At 40.4% G+C, this 22,644-nt stretch overlaps 1 protein-coding gene across 6 annotated transcripts in view; it reads left to right on the top strand.

Annotated features, from left to right (window-relative positions):
- The window catches only part of TJP1 (tight junction protein 1), a 245,234-nt gene that overhangs the window by 217,569 nt on the left and 5,021 nt on the right, over positions 1–22,644 (top strand). For 4 of the 6 annotated variants that reach the window (XM_032835974.1, XM_032835973.1, XM_032835972.1 and 1 more), the window contains 11 exons: positions 2,790–2,872; positions 3,430–3,640; positions 3,953–4,053; positions 7,660–8,010; positions 8,342–8,581; positions 9,233–10,105; positions 10,259–10,356; positions 12,217–12,444; positions 17,095–17,270; positions 19,418–19,895; positions 21,316–21,533. In XM_032835974.1, the coding sequence (XP_032691865.1) occupies positions 2,790–2,872; positions 3,430–3,640; positions 3,953–4,053; positions 7,660–8,010; positions 8,342–8,581; positions 9,233–10,105; positions 10,259–10,356; positions 12,217–12,444; positions 17,095–17,270; positions 19,418–19,895; positions 21,316–21,533 (3,057 nt within the window). The remainder of the gene's footprint in view (positions 1–2,789; positions 2,873–3,429; positions 3,641–3,952; positions 4,054–7,659; positions 8,011–8,341; positions 8,582–9,232; positions 10,106–10,258; positions 10,357–12,216; positions 12,445–17,094; positions 17,271–19,417; positions 19,896–21,315; positions 21,534–22,644) is intronic. The other 2 variants (XM_032835977.1, XM_032835975.1) reach the window with 1 other exon arrangement.

Below are 22,644 nucleotides of genomic sequence, written 5' to 3'. Positions count from 1 at the left end.
AAAAGGGTAATAAAAATATGGTTCATGCCATCAGTTATTGTAGGCATTTATAGTAAGTTAGTGTTAAATATAAATAATGAAGATATAGTGCTTTAAATGCCTAACAGATTTTGCTTGCAGATTCTTTTAGTTTAGCTATTGTGGTACTTTAAATATACAGACTTGGTTATGACCACTTTGGCTTGCTTTAAGCTATAAATAAAACCTTAAGCTGTTTTTTCCCTCTAATTATAGAAATACTCACTATTTGAAAAGCTTAGAAAATTAATTTGATGACATATATCATCATCATTCTAAATTTTATCCTATTGTATTTTCTTCCACCCTACCACCGTTTGCAAGCAAACAGTGTGAGATGTGGGGCTTTATTCGGTTTTCCTCCTTTAATAGATAAAACCTTGTTTTTTTAAATTATCCATCGTGCAGCCAAACTTTGGTTGATTAGTCTTCTGTTGTTTATAAATAGTTGGTTTCAATTTTATATTTTACTTTTATAAAGGATGTGGAAATCGGTTCATATTTTATTTGCTTGTTTCAGCTTTGTTTTATGAAGGATTTAAATCCTCAGAAATATAGCTTTTCCCATGTTTATGATAATTTTCTTAGAATTCCCAAATACAGTCAGGAATAAGCTGTGGAACATGAACATTTTCTGGTTACATATGATTGCATATGGTTACATATGGTTGCATATGATCGCTGTTGCCATCTGAAGGGTTGTGCCTTTGTCGTCGTCGTTCCTACTGTCATTAGATGATACCCGCATTAACAGTTTTAATTTAAAGAATAAGAGCATTGCCTTTTTATTATATTGCTTCTCTCTGAAAGTTAAATGAGGCTATTTAGTGTATGAAACTGAGAAGATTTGCAGACAAATGATAGTAAAATTTGACCAAGTTTAGAAAATGTTTATTTCTGCTTCCTCTTTCAGTTTGTTAGTGTTTTCAGAAGAGGTTTTATTGGGTCATCATTCGTAGATAACATTTGGCCTAAAGAAGTTGGTAGTAACCCCGGCCATAACCAAACTTAGGGTTTTTAAATATAGGAAAAGTATGTGTGAAGACTTGTGAAGCTCTACCTGAGGGAGTAATTGATTGCTTTAATTGAGTTTTTTCTACACTTCAGCCGGGCTTTTAAAAAAGGTATTCGGATAGCATAGTTATGTATCCTCTCTGAGTCCAGTGAGAGTCTTTTGCTAAAGAATTAGTAGCATTTTCTCCAAAACTACCAGTTGATCTCTCTTTAATTCTCTGTTCACCAGATTTGAAATTCTGCCCTGTTTGCTGGTAGAGCTTTATCTTACGATAGTCTCATTCCCTAGCGTCGTTCAGCTTGTCCTTCAGTGTGACCTTTGTCCTTCCAAATCTCTGCTTTTGTCTCAACTGAAACACCAGAGCTCCTGTTTGTCTTTAAAGTTTTCCTTGTGACCAAAGTCATAAACATTGCTGTGCCTTTTTAATGAAGAACTTCATATTAATAGACCTCCGAGGTTTCTGGTTAGTACCTGGCTCAAGCTGCACTTGGCATATTATACACCACTAGGGAGGGACAGGATGCCAGTGTGAAACCGCAGGCTGTCTCAGTTACAAATTAATAGCCTTCTCTGCACCCAGGTTCCAAAAAGTCCTCTAACCCAGAACTCCTCAGCCCCTCTGCTACAGCATTGTTGCTTATGGGTTGTGGACCTATCCGGGTATTGATCTCATTGGCCACCAGCGGCTGGATGGAGCTTCACCCAGAAGAGGCCTCCTAAGTTTATCTGTTGGCTGTACAAATAATGTTATTTTCTTTTGAATGTCACAATGTGTAAAACCTTTGGAAATAGTGCCATGCCAACCCATCCTAGAGTGTTAGGCAAAAGAAAAAATGGGTCTCCATACATACATATTTTTACCTCTTTTTTACTGTCTTTTTCCAGAACATAGTTAGAAAATTTTTGGAAAACATAAAATATAGATGTATGAAACTCAACATTATTTCAAGTTTAAATATTTTACTTATACCAAAATAGAATTGATCATTTTATTTTCCTTTAATGGAAGCAAGCTCATCAATATTATTTTTAAGTTTATTTTTTAAAATCTCATTTCAATTGAAAGAATTGCCATATTTGACACTTTTTCTTTTTTCTTCTCTCTCTTTTTAAAGATTTTATTTATTTATTTGTGAAGGAGAGAATGAGAGAGCGCACAAGAAGGGAAAGGTCAGAGGGAGAAGCAGACTCCCTGTCGAGCAGGGAGCTGGATGTGGGACTTGATCCTGGGTTCCAGGATCATGACTTTTGCTGAAGGCAGTCATTTAACCAACCAAGCCACCCAGGCACCTAACAATTTTTCTTGACCAGTGACGTCTAAAATAATTTTTATTTAAGTTTTACTTATTAATTCCTTATTGTTTTTAATTTTGATCTTTCAAACATATGGCCCCAAAGTATTATTTGATTGCTAAGGTTTTTTGGCACCCCATTGAATATCTCTCCTGAAACGAGTGCTTTGCTTACCTTCTCTAATCCCAGAATTGTTGGGAAGTGTTAATTTAACCCATTGACAATCGACCAGGGATCTCCTTCACTGAGGATACTGGCCACTCCTCGAGACATTTTTGTCATAATATGGACGAGAGGCATGTAGTAGGAGGTGGCCAGAAATGCTGCTGAACAGGCTGTAGTGCACAGGACAGCCCCTATAACTTACAGAGTCCAGCATGTGGTAGTGCCCAGTAGTTGAAAAACTGTGGTCTAATCAATGGACATTTGATTTTTTGTTTTTGTCTTTTAATGTCATGGATAGAAAGTGAACCACGAGATGCTGGAACTGACCAACGTAGCTCTGGCATTATTCGCCTTCATACAATAAAGCAAATAATAGATCAGGTAAGTTATTGAAAATTGACCTATTTCATTATAATCTGTGACTGTTGTTTGAGTGGGATGAAGTTTAGTTAATTTGAAAGTAGTAAAGTAGCTTTTCTAAAATTATTACTGGCCTGCCATAAGAAGATTAAGCCCCTACTTAAGGACATTCCAGTAACCACTTTCACTGAAACAGTATTACATGCATCAAAAGATATTTATATGCATAGGGAATATGGTTACTTTATAAGATCATGTCAGGAACATTAAATTTGTATACTCTCACTTTACAGAACACAGATAATACTGTCAACTTGCAAGTATCAGGGCTATCTTAAAGTGAGCACGAAGTTTTTTTGTTTTTTTGTTTTTTTGTTTTTTGTTTTTAATTGGGCCAGAAATTGTATTGAATTCTGATTACAGTTTTTCCTAACAGGTACTCTTGAGACATTTTGGAGCCCAATTAAATGTCCATTACCATTGGAATGTATTTTAGGCTGTGACTTTTTTTTGAAGGTGAAGATTCTTAATTAACTCTTATGTCCTTGTTTACTTTTTGTTTGTATATGTGCCTCCAGGACAAACATGCTTTATTAGATGTAACACCAAATGCAGTTGATCGTCTGAATTATGCCCAGTGGTATCCCATTGTGGTATTCCTTAACCCTGATTCTAAGCAGGGTGTGAAAACCATGAGGATGAGGTTATGTCCAGAATCTCGGAAAAGTGCCAGAAAGTTATATGAACGGTCTCATAAACTTCGTAAAAATAATCACCATCTTTTTACAAGTGAGTAGATTAAGGGCCTTCATGTAGTTTAAAATGTCTAGGCAACAATATGTAGACAAAAATACTGAGTTGTTCAAATGCTAAAAGTGATATATATAACCTTTGCCTTGGAAAGCTTCCTATTACATTAACAGCTGCTGTTTGAGTCAAAGGACACGTACCATGCCAAAATAGAAATGTCAAAGGTGTGTGTCCTCAAACATTATCCTTCAAATAACTAAGGAATGATGATTGAGCTGGCGCATTTAGGGTTGAATGAATTCTGGCTTTTTACAGAGTTCTAACTGTAAAACGATGTTAATTTATTTTCAGCTACGATTAACTTAAATTCAATGAATGATGGTTGGTATGGTGCACTGAAAGAAGCAATTCAGCAACAACAGAACCAGTTGGTATGGGTTTCTGAGGGAAAGGTAAGAAACTTCCTGATCCTTAGCCCTTACAGTAGATGATATGACTAATCAGAGATGCCTTTGAGTTACCATTGTTTTCTGTTGAGATCAATGTATTAGAGTAATTTGGGGAGAGTTTGCTTTTAACTTTTTATAATTTGTATGTGGGGGTCATGAAAGCTGTTTTGTTTTGTTTTGTTTTGTTTTTAATAATTTTATTTTTTATAAACATATATATATATATTTTTTCCCCCAGGGGTACAGGTCTGTGAATCTCCACGTTTACACACTTCACAGCACTCACCATAGCACATACCCTACCCAATGTCCATAACCCCACCCCCTCCCAACCCCCCTCTGCCCAGCAACCCTCAGTTTGTTTTGTGAGATTAAGAGTCACTTATGGTTTGTCTCCCTCCCAATCCCAACTTGTTTCATTTACTCTTCTCCTACCACATTAACCCCCCATGTTGCATCTCCTCTCCCTCATATCAGGGAGATCATATGATAGTTGTCATGAAAGCTGTTTTTAATAGTAAAAGGTTCTGAAATTTCCCCACCTGTTGAATTACCACTTCGTGGTCTCTCTCAGAGAATTCTCAGATGCTAACTAAAAGAGCGAGAGTTTTGGCTCTGCCCCTCTCTGACTGAGAAATAACTTAGTACCTGGCTTCAGTTTTCTCCTCTGAAAGCGAGGAGAGTTGAGTGGGCTGGGCCCATGTTCGCCAAAGTGCTGTCCTCTGCACATGAGATTCAGAACTTGGTCTGGAAGAAAAAGGCACTCTTAACCACAAGTAATGGGTGGGAAAAACTGTAGCCATATCCCCCTGTAAGGGGCCAGCAGCACAGTGAGGGGCAGCACTGTATCTACCAGCATAGGAAAGGCTTTGAGAAGTTTTAAGTAAAGAACCTATTTTATTACTTTGTTTACCTAGGGATTTTTTTTTGCACTTAGTACCTGTTCATATTGTTACAACATAATGAACAGAGCAATACATCCTTTTTAGATATAAATTTTTATTTTTATGTACATTTAAATGGCCAGCTTTAAAATAACTACTTTCTGTTATCAGTCTTTCTGGTTTTATAGCAGTCTTTGATGGGAAAGGTCTTTTCATTTTGTTGGGCAAGTTGATACAGCTGAAAGAAACTTTTATTATCTTTTACCTTCAGTACAGTATTAATATGTTTTGGTTGCTAGAAAAGATTGAGAATATCTCTTGTTTCGTTTTGTTTCGTTTTGTTTTAGTATTTTGTTGTTGGCTTGGTTTTGGTTGTGTTTGGCCCCTGCACGGCCCCTACTTTCCTCTGCCTGGCTCTGGCTACAGGTGCTCTAGCAATGCATGCTGCATGCTTGGGACCACTGTGCCCTTTGTCCGGAAAGCATGACCTTGTGAGAAGGGATGTGAAAATGTTTACATCTAGAGGTCGTGTTTGGTCTGCTGTTCCCACCTATATTGATGTGTCAGAATCGTGGTTTTTCTCATCAGTACCACTTTAGGAGATGGACTATCCTAGGAGATCAGACCACTTTGAATAACTGGCATATCAGCTGGGACACTTGACAGACAAATTGAGGTGGAAAAAAAAAAAAAAAAACACTGCATCACTTTACAGAAACACACTTTTACTAATTTTTGATATAAAGACTTGTAGTCCTCTCCATACTAATCTGTAAAAACACAACAGCAGCCTTTCTCAGGTAGAATGGTTAATAGCTTGCCTTGGTGATTCCCGAAATGAAATTAGTTTATAAATGCACAAAGTATGCTATCTGCCTATCTGAGGGTTTTTTTTAATCCACAAATCTTAATTTTCTATGATTTCTTTTCATGATACTATTGTGCGCTTCCTGTCTTTGCTTGGATTTTAAAATACAGGTCTAACTCCCCTAATTTACGTGAGGAAAAACAGATCATTTGTTATTAGAATAGATTGATGCATTTTGGAAATCAGAATAGGTTGTTAAAATTTAAATCAAGCTTGGTAGATCTCCTGCCCCTTCTATTCAAGTATAGTTTATCATAATAGATTCTTAAACCAAAACCACTTCATTTCACATGGACTTTCCTGAGCGAATTTCTCTGTTCTAATTGCTGGAAAGAGTTCTTTTTTGCAAGATCTGATACAGTCTTAATGTGTTCCCAACTAAACCAAGAAAAGTCATCCTGAGACTTTCTTAACATGTAGGCATATGTCATTTCTTGGTTCATAGCAATCCGTGGTTCTTGCTCACTTGCGCATTTCATACCACTGCAAAAGCTAGGTGGATTGGTGAGTTCCAAGTTAATTCTTCCCCAAGGACTTAAATATTTCCCTGGCTGGCTGCTGGGTAATAGTCTTCCAGAGCCCTGGTGCATTAGAAGTTAGAGTAGATAGCAAAGACTTCTCTTCTGCAGCAGCCATTATAGAGTTGAGAAGTCATTGAGATTTCAGTGGGAGAGACTCTGCTGTAACTTAGAGCAGAGCCCTGGAATTCTCGCTCCCTGAGCTCAGCAGGTCCTCTGTTGAAAACCAGAGACCCTGGGACACCTCACATCCCCTAGTCTTTTTTTTTCTCTTCCTTTTTATTTTCCTCAAAGATTCATTTATTTATTCTTATCAGGAGGGCAGCACTCAGGATGAGGCTCTTAAGAGAGCCAAGCATAGGACTGTGTGGAATGTTCCATTCAGGCGGCTCAAGCCTTGTTTGTCCTTCAGTCTATGCTTAAAATGGAAGGAAGATTGTCTGAATTCTGGATTCCAGGTCCTTCGACTCTCGTGCCCAGCTGGGCACAATGTCCAGGCAAGATCTTCAGGGACTGTTCTGATTAATCCAGGTACTGGTTTCAAACTGGTATCCAATGGCAGCCTGTTGATGCAGTTCTTTAGATTCCTTTCCCTCAGATGCTTCTCATTTTCTTTCTGGTCTACTCAGAAGATAATGTAGACTAATAAAAACCAACTCAGCTCTTAATTACTTATGAGAGGAACATAATTGCATTTCTCACTCACCATCCATTGGATACATCTGTGAAAAATAGTAAAGACAGTTAATTCTTAATTTAATGAGGCAGCTGGCACTTAGGTGATGATGCTTTTCCATTTTGTTTTAGAAAAACTTGAGGGCCAAATACCAACTTTTTAAAAAGTTGTTTTCTTTATATATATACTTATATGTATTTATAAAAATATATGTAAGCTCTTACTCAACTTGAACTGTGGCATTTATTTTCATAGTTACTCTTAAATGCGCTGTTCTGTCAGTGTGTCGTTGTTTATGTGAGCTTGGTTTGGTAACATTCTCCCTCTTCACTTTGCTTTGGGCTGATACACTGATTAGGTTTTGTAAACCTGAGTGGTGTCAGGGTTCCTTCATTGATCTCTGGGGCTGAGCCTCAGAGTCCAGCTTTGTCGTGGCTAAGCAGCCAAAATTTCATTCTTCCAAGACCTTCAGATCTCAAGGGATGCTCTGTGTGTCTGCATGTGTGCTTGTACAATCTTCTTGACCTTTCCTCGCCAGAAGTTTCAAGAAATAGATGTGATTTCTCCGAAGAAAAATATCCTTTTCAATCTCCCTTGTAAAATAAAGGCCATCTCTTAAAGAACTACTGAATAAAATTTTTAATTTACTTTTATTTGACCCAGGCGGATGGTGCTACAAGTGATGACCTTGATTTGCATGATGATCGTCTGTCCTACCTGTCAGCCCCAGGTAGTGAATACTCAATGTATAGCACGGACAGTAGACACACTTCTGACTATGAAGACACAGATACAGAAGGCGGGGCCTACACTGATCAAGAACTAGATGAAACTCTTAATGATGAGGTTGGGACTCCACCGGAGTCTGCCATTACACGGTCCTCTGAGCCTGTAAGAGAGGACTCCTCTGGGATGCATCATGAAAACCAAACATATCCTCCTTATTCACCACAAGCGCAGCCACAACCAATTCATAGAATAGACTCCCCTGGATTTAAAACAGCCTCTCAACAGGTAAGCAGCAAGCATTCAACGTTTTGTAGTTAGAGGTGCATTATTAAATTTTAGAATGTGGTGATTGAGTTGAAGAATATATTTTGTCCTTTCTTCAGATTAAGAATTAATCTTTAATTTCGATTTGAGAATACCAAGGACTTAATTCTAAGCTTTGTGTGTTCGTCTTACACAGTAGTATACTGAATTTTTTTTTTTCACTGAGGACGTGAGGTCATAGCTTTGTTATTCAGCACACTTAAAATGTATGTCTGCCAACCCCTATAAATGGAAGTGGGAAGTTAGCAGTAAACAAAAACACTATATTTAAAATATTTTAAACACTTCACAGAAAGCAGAAGCCTCATCTCCAGTCCCTTACCTTTCGCCTGAAACAAACCCAGCATCATCAACCTCTGCTGTTAACCATAATGTCACTTTAACTAATGTCAGACTGGAGGGGCCCATCCCAGCTCCTTCCACCTCTTACTCACCACAAGCTGATTCTTTAAGAACACCAAGCACTGAGGCAGCTCACATAATGCTAAGAGATCAAGAGCCATCATTGCCGTCGCATGTAGATCCAGCAAAGGTACCTGTGCTGCAGTGTTGCCCTCATTTGTTGCTCTCCATCAGTCTAGCACACGATCATTTTTGCTTTGCCCTTTAAGTGTTCTTTTTTGCTTTTTTACTGTGGGCTTACACTCCATAGTGCTTTCAAATCAGTACGAATCATTTCAGTTTTATAGTTTGCATGGCTTTTGGTGGTATATTGATAATTTGAAAATAGGCTTTTTAATTGGGATTTGTGCTTAAATGTTTTTATTATTTTCATTTTTTGGCTTTTATTATTTTCCAGAATTCCTTATAATACTAGTTGTGACTCATCATAAGCATTTTTGTGTTTTGTAAATTCTGGTGTCCATAAGATTTCTTTACGATTTTTATTTTTGGTGTCCAAATCAAGTGGAATCGGTTCAGTGTATTAATTTTCTGCTAAATTTAATAATTAATTATCTTTAACTCCCTTTTCATTTAGAACATGCTAAAACATAAAAGCCCCCCTACCTGCATTATAAATTTTGAGCTTTCACTTAAACTAGCTTTCTCACTAATCTCTTTCTTGTCTTGGTAATAAATGGTAGAACATACCATTTTCACATACTAAATTCTATTTTTGTCTATTAAAGTAGGTTAGAATTGAAAACAAGCCTTTGTACTTACACATGAATATTTTATACAGGTATATAGAAAAGATCCCTATCCTGAGGAAATGATGAGACAGAATCATGTTTTGAAACAGCCGGCTGTCGGTCACGCAGGGCAGAGGCCAGACAAAGAGCCTAATCTGAGCTATGAATCCCAACCCCCATATGTAGAGAAACAAGCCAACAGAGACCTTGAGCAGCCCACATACAGATATGATTCGTCAAGCTACACAGAGCAGTTTTCTCGAAACTATGACCATCGTCTCCGCTACGAAGAGCGCATTCCTTCCTATGAAGAGCAGTGGTCCTATTATGATGACAAACAGCCCTACCAGCCTCGGCCTTCTCTTGATAATCAGCACCCTCGGGACCCTGACTCCAGACAGCATCCTGAAGAGTCCTCAGAACGAGGCTATTACCCACGTTTTGAAGAGCCAGCCTCTCTGCCCTACGATAGCAGACCACGCTTTGACCAGCCACCCAGAACCTCCACCCTACGACATGAAGAGCAGCCAACTCCCGGGTATGACATGCATACTAGATACAGACCGGAAGCACAGTCCTATTCTTCAGCAGGCCCGAAGGCGCCTGAACCCAAACAGTATTTTGACCAATATCCACGAAGTTACGAGCAAGTACCATCACAAGGATTTACCTCTAAAGCAGGCCACTATGAGCCTCTCCATGGTGCTGCAGTTGTCCCTCCTCTAATACCTGCGTCTCAACACAAGCCAGAAGTTCTGCCTTCAAATACCAAACCACTGCCTCCACCCCCAACTCTGACTGAAGAGGAGGAAGATCCAGCAATGAAACCCCAGTCTGTGCTCACTAGAGTTAAAATGTTTGAAAACAAAAGATCTGCATCATTGGAGAACAAGAAGGATGAAAACCACACTGCTGGTTTTAAGGTAAGCATGTAACCATGCCTTTCCTGCCTTGGATGCACGGGCACCTTCGGTGAAGGAGCAGTTCAGAATGCTTCCTAGCTCTCCCTCCCTGCTTAAATGAAGCCTCTTTTTAAATTATCTGTTCCTGGGGCATGTTTGTGTTCTCTTTTGCAGCCTCCAGAGGTAGCATCTAAACCCCCGGGTGCTCCCATCATTGGTCCTAAAGCCACTCCTCAGAATCAGTTCAGTGAACACGACAAAACACTGTACAGGTGGGTATGCCCTGTGGTGTTCATGGCATGGAACTGACCTGGAGTCTGACCCTTCCAGTCAGTGAGGAAGCCTCTTTACTATGTAAGTAGAGGAGAGGAAGGAAAAGGGAAAGGACCTTGTTTGTCCTTAAATGAAAACTACCAGCCTTTTTAACTAAGACAGTGGCCCTAGAAAGAAAAATGAAGGTCTTGATTATGTCTTCTGTAACAGATCTTTGTTACGCCTTTAGTAATCAAGTCTTTCAAAAGGATATTTTTCTAGCAAGCGATTAAAATAAAAAATGTTAAAGCCTTTCATATTTGTATTACATTCTTTGGTTTTGTGCTTTTAGACATGCAATCTCTTTTAGGCTTTTAGGGGTAAAGAAACAGACTCAGTTTGGCTAAAATAACAAAAATTAATCATTTAGTGAGCCCGTGCCATATGCTTGCCATTGTTCTAAACACTTCAGTGCCCTGTGGGTGGACGGTCCTTTCTTCCGTTTGAAAGAGAGGCAGGCACTGGAGCTGAGAGAGGTTGAGTAGCTTTGGGACTTGGTGGAGCCAGGAGAGAAACCTGGCCAGCAGCCCTCTGAGCAGGGGTCTTGTTACACTGCAAGTGACAGACTGGGTTTGAATACAGTTTTTCTGCCTAACTCATGTGTTTAATTTGCTTACATTTGTGCTTGTGATAAAGAGGAACTACTATCTAACATAGAGATTTTCCTCTTAATGATGTCTAGTGCTTTTCATGATAATGTAAACTACTGGGGGGTCTCCTTTAGCCAGTATCATTAGCAAACGAGTTGTTTCACACAAAATAAACTTGTAATAACTGAAAGCTTAGCCCCTTTTTTGGTGTGAAACCTATTTATCTATTTTTGAGGCAAAGTTTCTAAAATTCATGAAGCACAGCATACATAACAATGTACAGACAGTCCCCAACTTCCAGTGATGTGACTTAATGATTGTTCAACTTTACATTGGCATGAAAGCAATATGCATTCAGTAGAAATTGTACTTTTTGAATTTTGCTTTTTTTCCCCCATATATGACACAGTACTCTCTGCTGATGCTGGGCAGGGGCAGCTCCCAGTCAGCCACACGATCAGGGGGTTAGACGACTAGCACGCTTAAAACCATTCTGTAGCCATACAACCATTCTTTTTTTCATTTTCAGTATAGTATTCAATAAATTACATGAAATACCACTTTATTATAAAATAGGCTTGGCATTAGATGATTTTGCCCAACTGTAGGCTAAAGTATGTGTTCTGAACGCATTCAAGGTAGGCTAGGCTAAGCCATGGTTGGTATTTCGTAAATTAGGTGTATTCAGTACATTTTTGACTGAATAATATTTTCACCTTCCTCTGGATTTATCAGGATATAATCCCCTCGTAAATTGAAGAAGACCTCTCTTAATTTGCTGAACAACTTAATTTCTTCCCTACTGCTTCCTGTGCCCTCTAGAACTTTGGACTATATAGAGCCATTTCCTTATATGAGAATCATTTATCGATCCTGGATTAAAGTTCTTGAATTCTCTCAGTTACTACTTGTTGCTAAAATTGGTGTAAGTACTTTGGGAAGTTCTCCACTTAGTTGTATGTCCCTTTTCTCTTTCCAGTTAACTGCTTCTAACCTGCCATGAGGCTCTAACCAGATCATTATCAAGCTTATTAGATTGTGTTAAAGGCTCCAGGAGCCAGAAGAGGGCTGCCTTCTGAGTATTTGAAATGCCCATTTTGACTATCGGACTGCTCAGCTCGATCCTTGAATAATCATAGCGTTGAAAGGTCAAGATAAAATATCTATATATTCCATTTTCTCTGTAAAATTCTCATCTAAAAAGTTGTTCCATTTGTCATTCATTGTTAGGATCCCAGAACCTCAAAAACCTCAGATGAAGCCACCTGAAGATATTGTTCGGTCTAATCATTATGATCCTGAGGAGGATGAAGAATATTATCGAAAACAGCTCTCATACTTTGACCGAAGAAGTTTTGAAAACAAGCCTCCTACACACATTCCGGCTGGCCATCTCTCAGAGCCTGCCAAGCCAATTCATTCTCAGAATCAACCAAATTTTTCTAATTACTCTTCAAAGTAAGTTATTTCACCTAAGACTCACCTTTTAAAAATAAGAGACATAAAGGCTTAGTTGCATAGAGTAGAATTAATCATGTGAAATTCAGTGTATTTGGAAGTTAAGATCATAATACATGATTTCTATCAGCTCTAGTCATTTAGCACTGTCCATAGTTTCTAGCAATCAGTGTTTTTAGGTAAGGGAGTAAACTGAAGACCCTGGGTTTTAGGTGAATCATAAGTCTCCCCTCTGCGCAACATACTTAATGCTGGTTCTTTTCCCTCTTTTCTGTTTTTGCTTTTTAAATAAGAAAATAGCATGGCAGGGGGCAACATTATTTGAAGGAGGGCAGTAGAGTTTTTTTTCCCAAGGTAAGATTTCTGGTCCAGTTTTATGCATGAGGAAACAGAGGTCCAGTGAGGTGACGTGATGGGGTAGAGCTAGGACCCAGCACCTGAGTTTCTTTTCCTTGTTCTGTTCTTTTTGTTGACTTGTCTGCTGGGGGTCTCGTTGATGCTTGGCTTTCTTGGGGTTTTTATTGGTATTGTATTCTCACTGAGGGAGGGATGTATAACCTCACATAGACACAGGTGGGTTCATACTTCAGCAAAACAAACCCATAAGAATGAGAAACGGATGCAGATTCATTACAAGGAACTCGTTTACACCATTATAGGACCCTACCGATAAGGGAGATGGGAGTTCACAGAACAGGAAGAGCAGATACAGAGCTGTTTGGAAATCTCTGAGTTCAGGGAAGGCCCAAGTTCTCTTTTAAAGGGTCCATGCAGATCTTCCAGTGAACTCAACTGACTAGAGGCATTATATCTATAAAACCCTGTCACAGTAGCCCCTACATTAGTGTTTGAGCAAATGATGGGGGTTGGAGTTTGGCCTACCCAACTTGACACATCAAAAAGCCATCACAAATCATTCTTGTGTCTAAGCTCCAAAGCACCCAGATATTTAGTGAATTAGATGCTTGGGATTATGTGGATTTAACTGTTATTTACAACTGAGTGGAAATTTGTTTAGAATAAACCTTAAAACCTCTAATATTAAAAGAACCTAATTTTAATTACCACTCTCTTCTTAGACATCATTTGAGGTGAAGTTTTAAAAACCTTTTTTCCACTGTCATCCATTTTAATCTTTGTCTAGAGAAGAAAGCTGTTTGTGAGAACTACAGATGCAGACTTTGAGTGCTGCAGCGGACATTGTTAAATGCAGACAGTGTCCAGTGTTGTGAACCTCCTCTAATGCAACACTGGAGAGGTGCCCGGTACATCTGCAGAGTACATCCAGACTCAGACAGCAAGCCTTAGTGAGCTCATGTTTATTTAGTTAAACACATTCATTCTTCTTCTTCTTCCTTTTTTTTTTTTTTTTTTTTTTTTTTTTTTTTTTGGTACAGAGAGCATGAGCATGGGGGAGGGGTAGAGGCAGAGGGAGACGCCAACTCCTCGCTGAGCAAGGAGCGCAACACGGGGGTGCATGATACCAAGGACCCTGAGATGATGACCTGAGCCAAAGGTCAACTGAGCCAAACTCAACCGACTGAGCCACCCAGGCCTCCCACATTCCTTGTTAGAAGCAGGTCCAAGGGTGTAGTGTAAGGAGAGAGATTTTATTTTATTTTTTAAATTTTATTTTTGTACTTGGTAAACAGAATATAGCCTTGAAAGAATACATTTAGGTCTAAAAAGTACATAAAAAGTCTTTTCAGAGAATCAACTGATGAAGCATTTTTGGTTTTGCGTTAATTGGGTTTTCTACAAAGAAGGCTTAGTGAGATATTTGTGATGTATAATTTTCCGACAGGGTCTAAAACTCTGCCTAGTGTTTGGTGGGTGGGGATTCAGCAGTGCAGGGCCCAGTGTCCTAGTGCGCCAGCTTCCCCCTTTTCCATTAACACAGCTCTGGGAGGAACAAGTTTTAGCTGGTCAGAGATTTCTCAAGGGTATATGCCTTTGACAGAAAGAGATAACATCTGTCTTTGTGAATACGCCCAGGACTCTTGAGTGTTTGCTTTTATTGTTTCCTGTTGTGAGTGTTGTGGGAGCAGCAAAGCGTGACTTAAGATGGACACCAGTTTACATTTCCTTCTTTTGTGGCTGTCATAAAGTGAAAACTCTTCATAGTTGTGCTGCGTTTCCCCGTGTGGGTATCCGGTGGGTAGAGCATTGGGAAGGGGAATGAGGAATAAGAAAGGATGACCGAGAGAGGAGGTGTTTCTGCATCTCTCTCTTCTAGTGCTGTTGTATGCTTGTGCCCAATTAAGACAACTTCAACAACAAGGAAATCATTTAAAATATATGACCCTTTTTGTCCTGTATTTCAAAACCATTTACTGTTTTTTGTCACGAGGACACTGCCTGCAGGCCTTTATTTTCTAAAGTAAAATATAGAAATAGCAAAGGTATCTTCTTCCGGATAATATGTGCTTACATTTAACTTAAAAACACACCTCAAACATGGTAGGAGTTAAGAGAGGGGAGAAGTCTGCTAGCGTAGGACAGACCCCCAGAAAGCAGGTAGCTATTGCCTGGCTTATAATTCTAGAGAGGTGGGTTGGAACTGGGGTGATTTGGAAATAGTGGCCCGGCTGTTCGTCTTCACAGGTGGTGAGGAGTTTCCAGGATCCCACCACGGGGTTGGAAGAGCAAAGTGCCTTTGGGGATGTGCACCTGTCCCCGCCTAGAGACTCGGTTTCTTCAGTGCAAGGAGGAATTTTACTGGCACTAGAATCTGTCTCTCTGAAGAGAACACTTACTGTGAGACTTCCAGGTCTCAAAATAAATGTTAGCAATTTTCAGCTTTTTAAGAACTAAGTAAGATTGCGGTTAGGTGGTTTCTGTGTGCCTGTGAGAGAAGCTGTGAGATTCAAGCATGGCTGCTTTAGCAGTGGGCTCCACCCATCCCAGGACTTAGCTCTGGGACTGGTGACGCATGAGGGCTTGCCAGGAAGGAGCGCAGGTTCGCCGGCCGTGTTTCAGAGCAGGCCTGTTTCCACTCACCCGCTCCTGGTTACCCCGCTGGGGGCCCCGGCAGCCGGTGTGCTGGAGCGCTGCTTCTGTCCACTTAAGGATCTCTTTGCCTGGCCCTCTTCTTTCAGTGGAGCATTTCATTCTTTTTCAGAGCCTGCTGCTTATTCCTACTGTCCCTCCTTTATTTAGCTCACTTCTTTACTCACCACTAGCAAGTGAAGCAAACGGCAGAGGTGGAAGAGAAGTAGAGCTCACGTACCTTGCTACTCACTAGCTGCGCAGTGAAAATGTGGAGGGCGGGCAGGTGGGCGGGCAGGGTCTGTTACTGTATTGTAATTACGGGTGATTTTCCTAGCTTACATGAGAGTTAGTGTTGTTTTTTTTTATAGATCAAATTCTTCTGAAACGGTGGATGTGTATTTTTTTGGTTGCTATTTTAAAATGACATTTGAGTTCCATTTGCTGCAAATGTACTTAGTTAGATTGACCGTTTCCTTTCGTTTTTCTATTGCGCTTGCTTTGCCGTCACCTAGATTTCTTGGCTCTTACGCTAGCTATGACTACTTGAAAAGGAGCGTCAAGTGGTAAGACTGGCATTAATGTGAGGCTGTTACATAAGGTGTCCCTCACTGCGTCACTGGCATTATGTGCACTCTCAGATTTTAAAGTCTTGAAGTGCTTTGCGTAAGAGCCTGAAAGCAACGTAACAGCGTCATTTTAAAGATAATCACAAGACTAGACTTCGTCAATGAAATTTTCTGTGAAAATACGTTCTCCAAATGTCTGTTTTATTTGTGCACATAAAGCCAGTGCGGCTTTGGCTCTTTGCAAAGGTTTAGATGGCAGTGTTGTAATTATGGGTCTATTTTTAAGATTTCTTTTGTTTTTGAATTTTATGTGTTACATATTAACAATTGGCGATCTGGAAAAATAAGCACACGTGGCACAATTTGACTTAAATGAGCCTTGTAGAGTCAAGCAATGTCTGCTACTCCAGCAGTTGTTGGAACAAAAAATGGATCTAGTAAATTAAGGGCAATTGCCAAGTGAGAGATGTCCAGTGTTTTTAGTGTCACTGGAACACAACCACACCCATTTAATTTGCATATTAAGGCTGCGTTGGGGCAGAGTTTGAGTAATTGTGCAAGAGCCTATATGGCCCCAAAAGCCAACAATATTTACTGTCTAGCCCTTTATGATAAAAAAATTTGCCAAACTCTGGTCTGAAAGACCATTTTTTGTTGTGCTCTGAACATGCCAGCAGCCAAGGCTTTTTGTACCTTAGATACAAAATCAGAAATGAATCTAAGGAAGATTTGGGCCAATACATGTTTTTCAAAATATTTGGAAGACCTTCTCAAACCTCTCAACTATTACTGGTTTTTGTAAGTGACACAAAATTACAAGTATACCCAAAATTTCATCTGCCTTTTGGTTGCTATTTCTGGATGTTTTACTAATATTCTTGGAGTATCTGTGCTGTCTTACATTTCTCGTGCTGATAAATGGTTGAATTTGTTTGTATATTTGGGTGGAGTTAACCATTTATATTCCTAAGAATAAATTGTGAAGTTTCTAGACTTTTGTTTTTTAAACTCAGGGATACTTAGGGGAATGAGAACTTGTTTTGTAAATGTAAATCCATTTTCATATGTTGGCGTTGTCTTCATTTCCTTACAGGGGAAAATCTCCTGAAGCTGATGGCATGGATAGATCATTTGGTGAGAAGCGCTATGAGCCCGTCCAGGCCACACCTCCTCCTCCCCCGTTGCCCTCCCAGTACGCCCAGCCTGCTCAGCCCAGTACCAGCTCCTCTCTCGCCCTCCACACGCATGCCAAGGGGACACATGGTGAAGGTAGGAAGTTCAAAAGTTGGCATTACTGCTGTAATAGAGTAACACAAAATCGAATTCTTGAAGGGTTTTTCATTAAAATGTATATGCTTAAAACCTTTAGCCTGGGAACAATGAAAACTAAGGGTTTTGGTTAAGTAAAAGTGTATCTCCAGTTTTTAGGACTATGACCATCGTATCAGACAAGCTAAATAGATTTTAATCTCCTTTACTAGCACAGCTCAGTTTTTAGAAATAGTATTTGTTTGCCAGTATGTCTAAATGTTCGGTGGCTTGTAAAAATCATGTTCCTTCTTCACACGTGGATATAGGAAAGCTATAAAGTTCCACGTAACATGTGTCCCTCAGCATCTTATAGTTAGGTACTGTGGCAGAATCCCAGCAAGGGGGCCAGCAGCTCCAGTAGATTCATTTTAACAGCTGCGCCCCTGCGGTTTTGCCCTCACTCTCCTTCACAGATCTCTGCGCAGTAACTATTTCCCCTTACCCATGCTTTCTCTCTCCCTGGGCCACTGGTGCGGCTCCTCTCCCGCATTCCTGCTTGCTTCATCTTTTCCTTTCCCTCTGCCCTCAGATGTGTGCAGCTCACTACTCCGTTGTTCAGAGCACCTTGCTTTGTTCTTGCTGCCTCCTCAAACTGTCTGTGTCTCTTTGCCTTCCATCAGACTCCCTGAAAGGGGGACTGCTGACTTCACCTCCAAATGCCCCTTGTCTTATTTGGCCCTTTCAAAAAAAGGGTTGTCTCTTTTACCCTAAGAATCATGGTTTATCATTCTTCTATTGCCTTTTTCTACTATAGACATTTCTCAATTATTTATGAAGGAATCAAATTCTAGGCCAAGTCTTCAACCAGATGAGCTGGTTGTAGTGGTAGACTGACATTACCCCATATTAGTATTTTCTTTCCACACTCACATCTGCTGATGAAGTTTTAATTCTTTCCAATTCTTAACACCTTTTATTTCTTTTTCTTGCCTTTTTGTGCTGGCAAGGACCTCAAGTAAAATGTTGAGTAGAAGTGATGAGAGCAGACATCTTTGCTTCCCCATCCTAGGGAGAAAAAGATTTAATATTTCTCCCTTAACACATTAGCTATTGGTTTTTTGTGGTTTTTCAGAGCTACCCTTTATTATGTTTTGGATGTTCCCTTCTATTCCCTTGTGGTTTGCTGAAAGCATCTGGTCACATGCCTTAAGGTGATCATAACTTTTTCTTCTTTGTTCTGTTAATGTAGTAAAATATATTGCTGTGTTCATAAGGAATTTGGGTTTATTACTTTTTAATGATGTCCCTGTCTGGTTTTGCTGTCATTGTTGTGCTAGTTTCATAAAAGAGAGCTGAGGACATATTCCCCTCTTTCTCTTTTTTCTGAAAGACTGTATAGTGTTGATGTTATTTTTTTTCTGAATGAATTGCTAGAATTCAGTTGATACTACTTTATACCGCCGCCAGCCATACATGGAAATTCCTCTTCCACATCTTTGCCAACTCTTGGCATTACCAAAGTGAAGTGTTGCCAGTCTAATGGGGGTGAAATGGTATTTGGGGTTTATTTTGGGTTTGCATTTTCCTAATAGTGAGGTTGAGTATCCTGTAACCCAGGGTTCCGACCTTCACTTCTGTTGTTGCCTCTGCAGAGCTTTGCCCATCTTCTCTTTGGTAGAATATTCTTGTGGGTGTATAGGAGTTCTTCAAAGGTTTTAGATCCTAATTCCATACAATTATACAGGTTGTAAATAGCATTTCTCATTCCTTGGCTTTCCTTTTGACTTTAGTTAGATGAATTTTATAGTGCTGATTTTTTTTTTTTTTTTAATATAGCTGTATTGTCATTCTGTTTGTATTTTGTTACGGATGTTGGAGAGGGGACAACTCAGCCACCCGTTTCTGGAGGCCTGGACTCGTAGTAGCATGACCCTGTCTCCAAGGCAGCAGGACACGCTAAAGCGCCACAATGTGTCCATCCTGTTCCTGGTCGCTCAATGTCAGACACAGCCACCGAGGCTCAAGAGCCATCTTCTAACAGTGGGGACCCTGACCTGGGCCTCAGCTCTAGTACCAAGACAAGTTAAAATGGAAGAGATACCAGATGGGCTGTTAAACTTCTTGGAGGAAGTTTTAAAAGTGTTTATATATGTTTATTTTTTCAGGTAGTTCGGTGTCCCTGGATTTTCAGAATTCTTTAGTGTCCAAACCAGAACCACCTCCATCTCAGAATAAGCCAGCAACTTTCAGACCACCAAACCGAGAAGACACTGTTCAGTCTACTTTCTATCCCCAGAAAAGTTTCCCAGATAAAGCTCCAGTTAATGGAGCTGAACAGACTCAGAAAACGGTCGCTCCAGCCTATAATCGATTCACACCAAAACCGTATACAAGTTCCGCCCGGCCGTTTGAGCGCAAGTTTGAAAGTCCTAAATTCAACCACAACCTTCTGCCAAGTGAGACGGCACAGAAGCCGGACTTGGCTTCAAAAGCTCCCGCCTCTCCCCAAACTCTTGTGAAACCACACGGTGCAGCTCAGCCTCCTGAGTTTGACAGTGGGGTCGACACGTTCTCCATCCATGCGGATAAGCCCAAGTATCAAATGAACAGTATCAGCACAGTGCCTAAAGCTGTTCCTGTGAGGTAAGCGTTTTGCCTTTTTCTTTGTCTTACGATTTGTCTAATGTGAGTGTGGATGTAGTTTCTGTGATTTGGGACTTAAAATGAATATTTTAACTTCAACTTTAAGCCGAATGTTACTGTTAAGCCAACATTATTATTTAATGTTTTTATTTAAACCACAGTGTTATTGCAACGAATGCTGTTAGGTGAAAGGTCCTGCAAGAGGTACAAGATAATGTTAATAAAGTAATACAGCGAACGACCACATATGGACAGTAGGTGTTGTCGTTATCTGTGTTTTACCAAGGACTGAGGATGAGTGACGTTGTGGTTTGGGCAGAGTCACGCAGCTAGGGTGAGGGGGGCCTACATCTGGCAGTCCCTGGTCGTCTGACCTCAGAGCCCTTACTCAACCAACCACAGCTTTCCATAACCTCTAACCTTGGCCTGGTGAGGATCTCTCAAAAACATAAGCATTTGTGTTCTTGTCCACTCTTTTTCGCCTCAGCCTCAGCCTCAGCCTCCCCAAACCACTTACATTGCCAGGCCGCCCGCTGAAATAGAAGTACCAGCAGGCAGAACCTGCGGCCAGGAGGGCCACCTTCATTCTGCGTCCAGAGAGCAAGAATGCTCATGGAAATGTGTTGCCCCCTTCTCTTTGTGAACCTTTCCCTTAGTGGGGGATGGGAAGCCTGTTCTTCCTCACACACACCAGCACTGTCCCTGATGTTCTGGTTGTGCGGGAATGAAGCTACAGCTTCCCTTCACACGCTTACTGTGTCATTCCGCCTTTCTGCTCACCTTCAGGTTGTGAACTTAAAATTTTACTTCAAGAAGTCTTGATAGCCTACATTTTTGAAGCAGTCATTGATATCACATCCCCTCGGTCTTTGGTATTCTTTATGTACGAAGTGAATATGTTGTTTTTTTCTTCATGGGTGCTTTGAGGCGTACCCACACCAAAGTCTTACCTCACGGCACTGACTCCCAGGGAGGTGGAGAACCTGATGAGTACTTACCAGGTCTCAGATGCCCTCCGTTGGGAAATAAATGCACCACTGTGTGTATATCACTAAGAAGGAGAAAAAGTGCTGCCAATTAAGCCGTGACTGCTGATTGTAAAACACGAGCTTCGTGGTTGTGAAAATGTGTTTCTTAAATCCAGTGAACCATAGCAGTTAGGCGAGCAAGATGGTTGGGCCTTGTACATTCTGCTTGCAAAAATTAGTAATGAGGGAAATTGAGTAGTTATCTTCAAACGTGAAATTGATTTCTCCGGGAGGAATAGGATTTATCCTTCCTGTGAGTAAAACGTGTCACTGAAAGCTTACCTTCTTGATTATATGGAGAAATAAAATAAAATGAAACCATCTGTTAGAGTCATAGTGGGAACGCCTGTGTGTTGTTGGGGGTTTACTCATTGATGTTACTGAACTCTCAGCCCTTCAGCTGTGGAAGAAGATGAAGATGAGGATGGTCATACTGTGGTGGCCACAGCCCGAGGCGTGTTTAACAGCAATGGCGGGGTGTTGAGTTCCATAGAAACTGGCGTTAGTATAATTATCCCACAAGGAGCCATTCCTGAGGGAATTGAGCAGGAAATCTATTTCAAGGTCTGTCGAGACAACAGCATCCTCCCACCTTTGGATAAGGAGAAAGGTAAGTGTGTTTATTTTTCTGTGCAGTTTTAATAATTAGAGTTGCCTTCTGTGCTCTTCAAAGCTTGTAGTGCTCAGCTGAGAGCATAATCTGGACCCCTTTTCTACTTTGCCAACCCCAGCATGTTCTTCCCACAGGGAAGGCCCCTCAAATGAGCACAAATGAGTGTGCCCTGGACTGGCATCGCGAGCACACTAGACTTTCCACATGGTGGGCTCTACTTTCAGTGTGAAAGTGACAGTGTTGACAGGTGACAGGCCTTTGGGCATTCCTCCACTTGTCTGCTGGGTGGTCTTAGCAGAGCTCACCAAATCTGTCTTTGAGCCATTCACCCCCTGAATCTCTGGAGATGGGTCTAGGTAACACCCGCTCAGAAAGGCTTTGCTCCATGCCTGTCACCTGATTGTAGAATAGAAATGTCTTAGGGCAGGTGCTCATCTCCCACCCCTGCCCCCGGTGAGACTCAGCAGAGTAAACAACATATCCCTATCGAGTATTACCGTGCGTGTTTCTGAACTTGAACGAATCTAGGAAAGCTGTTTTGTTTGTTTGTTTGTTTGTTTCATAATCTTTCTGGATCTGTCAAGACGATGTGATGAACTGTGTGACGACTTCTTTTGGAATCTTGTAGCAGTTGCTTTACTTCCTTAATTAAATATGTCACTTTAGCTCAGTTTCTTACATTTTGTGGAATACTAACATAAGTGGGCCCTGCATGAATTGTTTAAACCAGGTCTGCAGCAAATACATTTAAAACACCAGATATAAGTAACTTTTTTTTTTTTAAGATTTTATTTATTTGACAGAAAGCATATGCAAACCGGGGGAGTGGCAGGGAGAGGGAGAAGCGGGCTCCTCTCGGAGTGGGGAGCCCAGCATGGGGCTCGTTCCCAGGATGCTGGGATTATGACCCGAGCCAAAGGTAGACGCTTAACCAACTGAGCCACCCAGGTGCCCTATAAGTAGCTTTTGTAAAAAGTATATTTGAACATATCTTACAAAAACCTCATGATATAATGTAGTTGCCACCAGCAACCTGTAGCTACGTTTGGGGTTTTTGTTTTTTAAATTTTACATCCTTGGTTAAAAATTTCATTGAAAACGAAAGATA

Source organism: Lontra canadensis, unplaced genomic scaffold (genome assembly GCF_010015895.1).
Source record: "Lontra canadensis isolate GAN:19392208 unplaced genomic scaffold, GSC_riverotter_1.0 scaffold89, whole genome shotgun sequence".
NCBI lineage: Eukaryota > Metazoa > Chordata > Mammalia > Carnivora > Mustelidae > Lontra > Lontra canadensis.
This window is presented reverse-complemented; position numbering and strand designations above follow the sequence as displayed.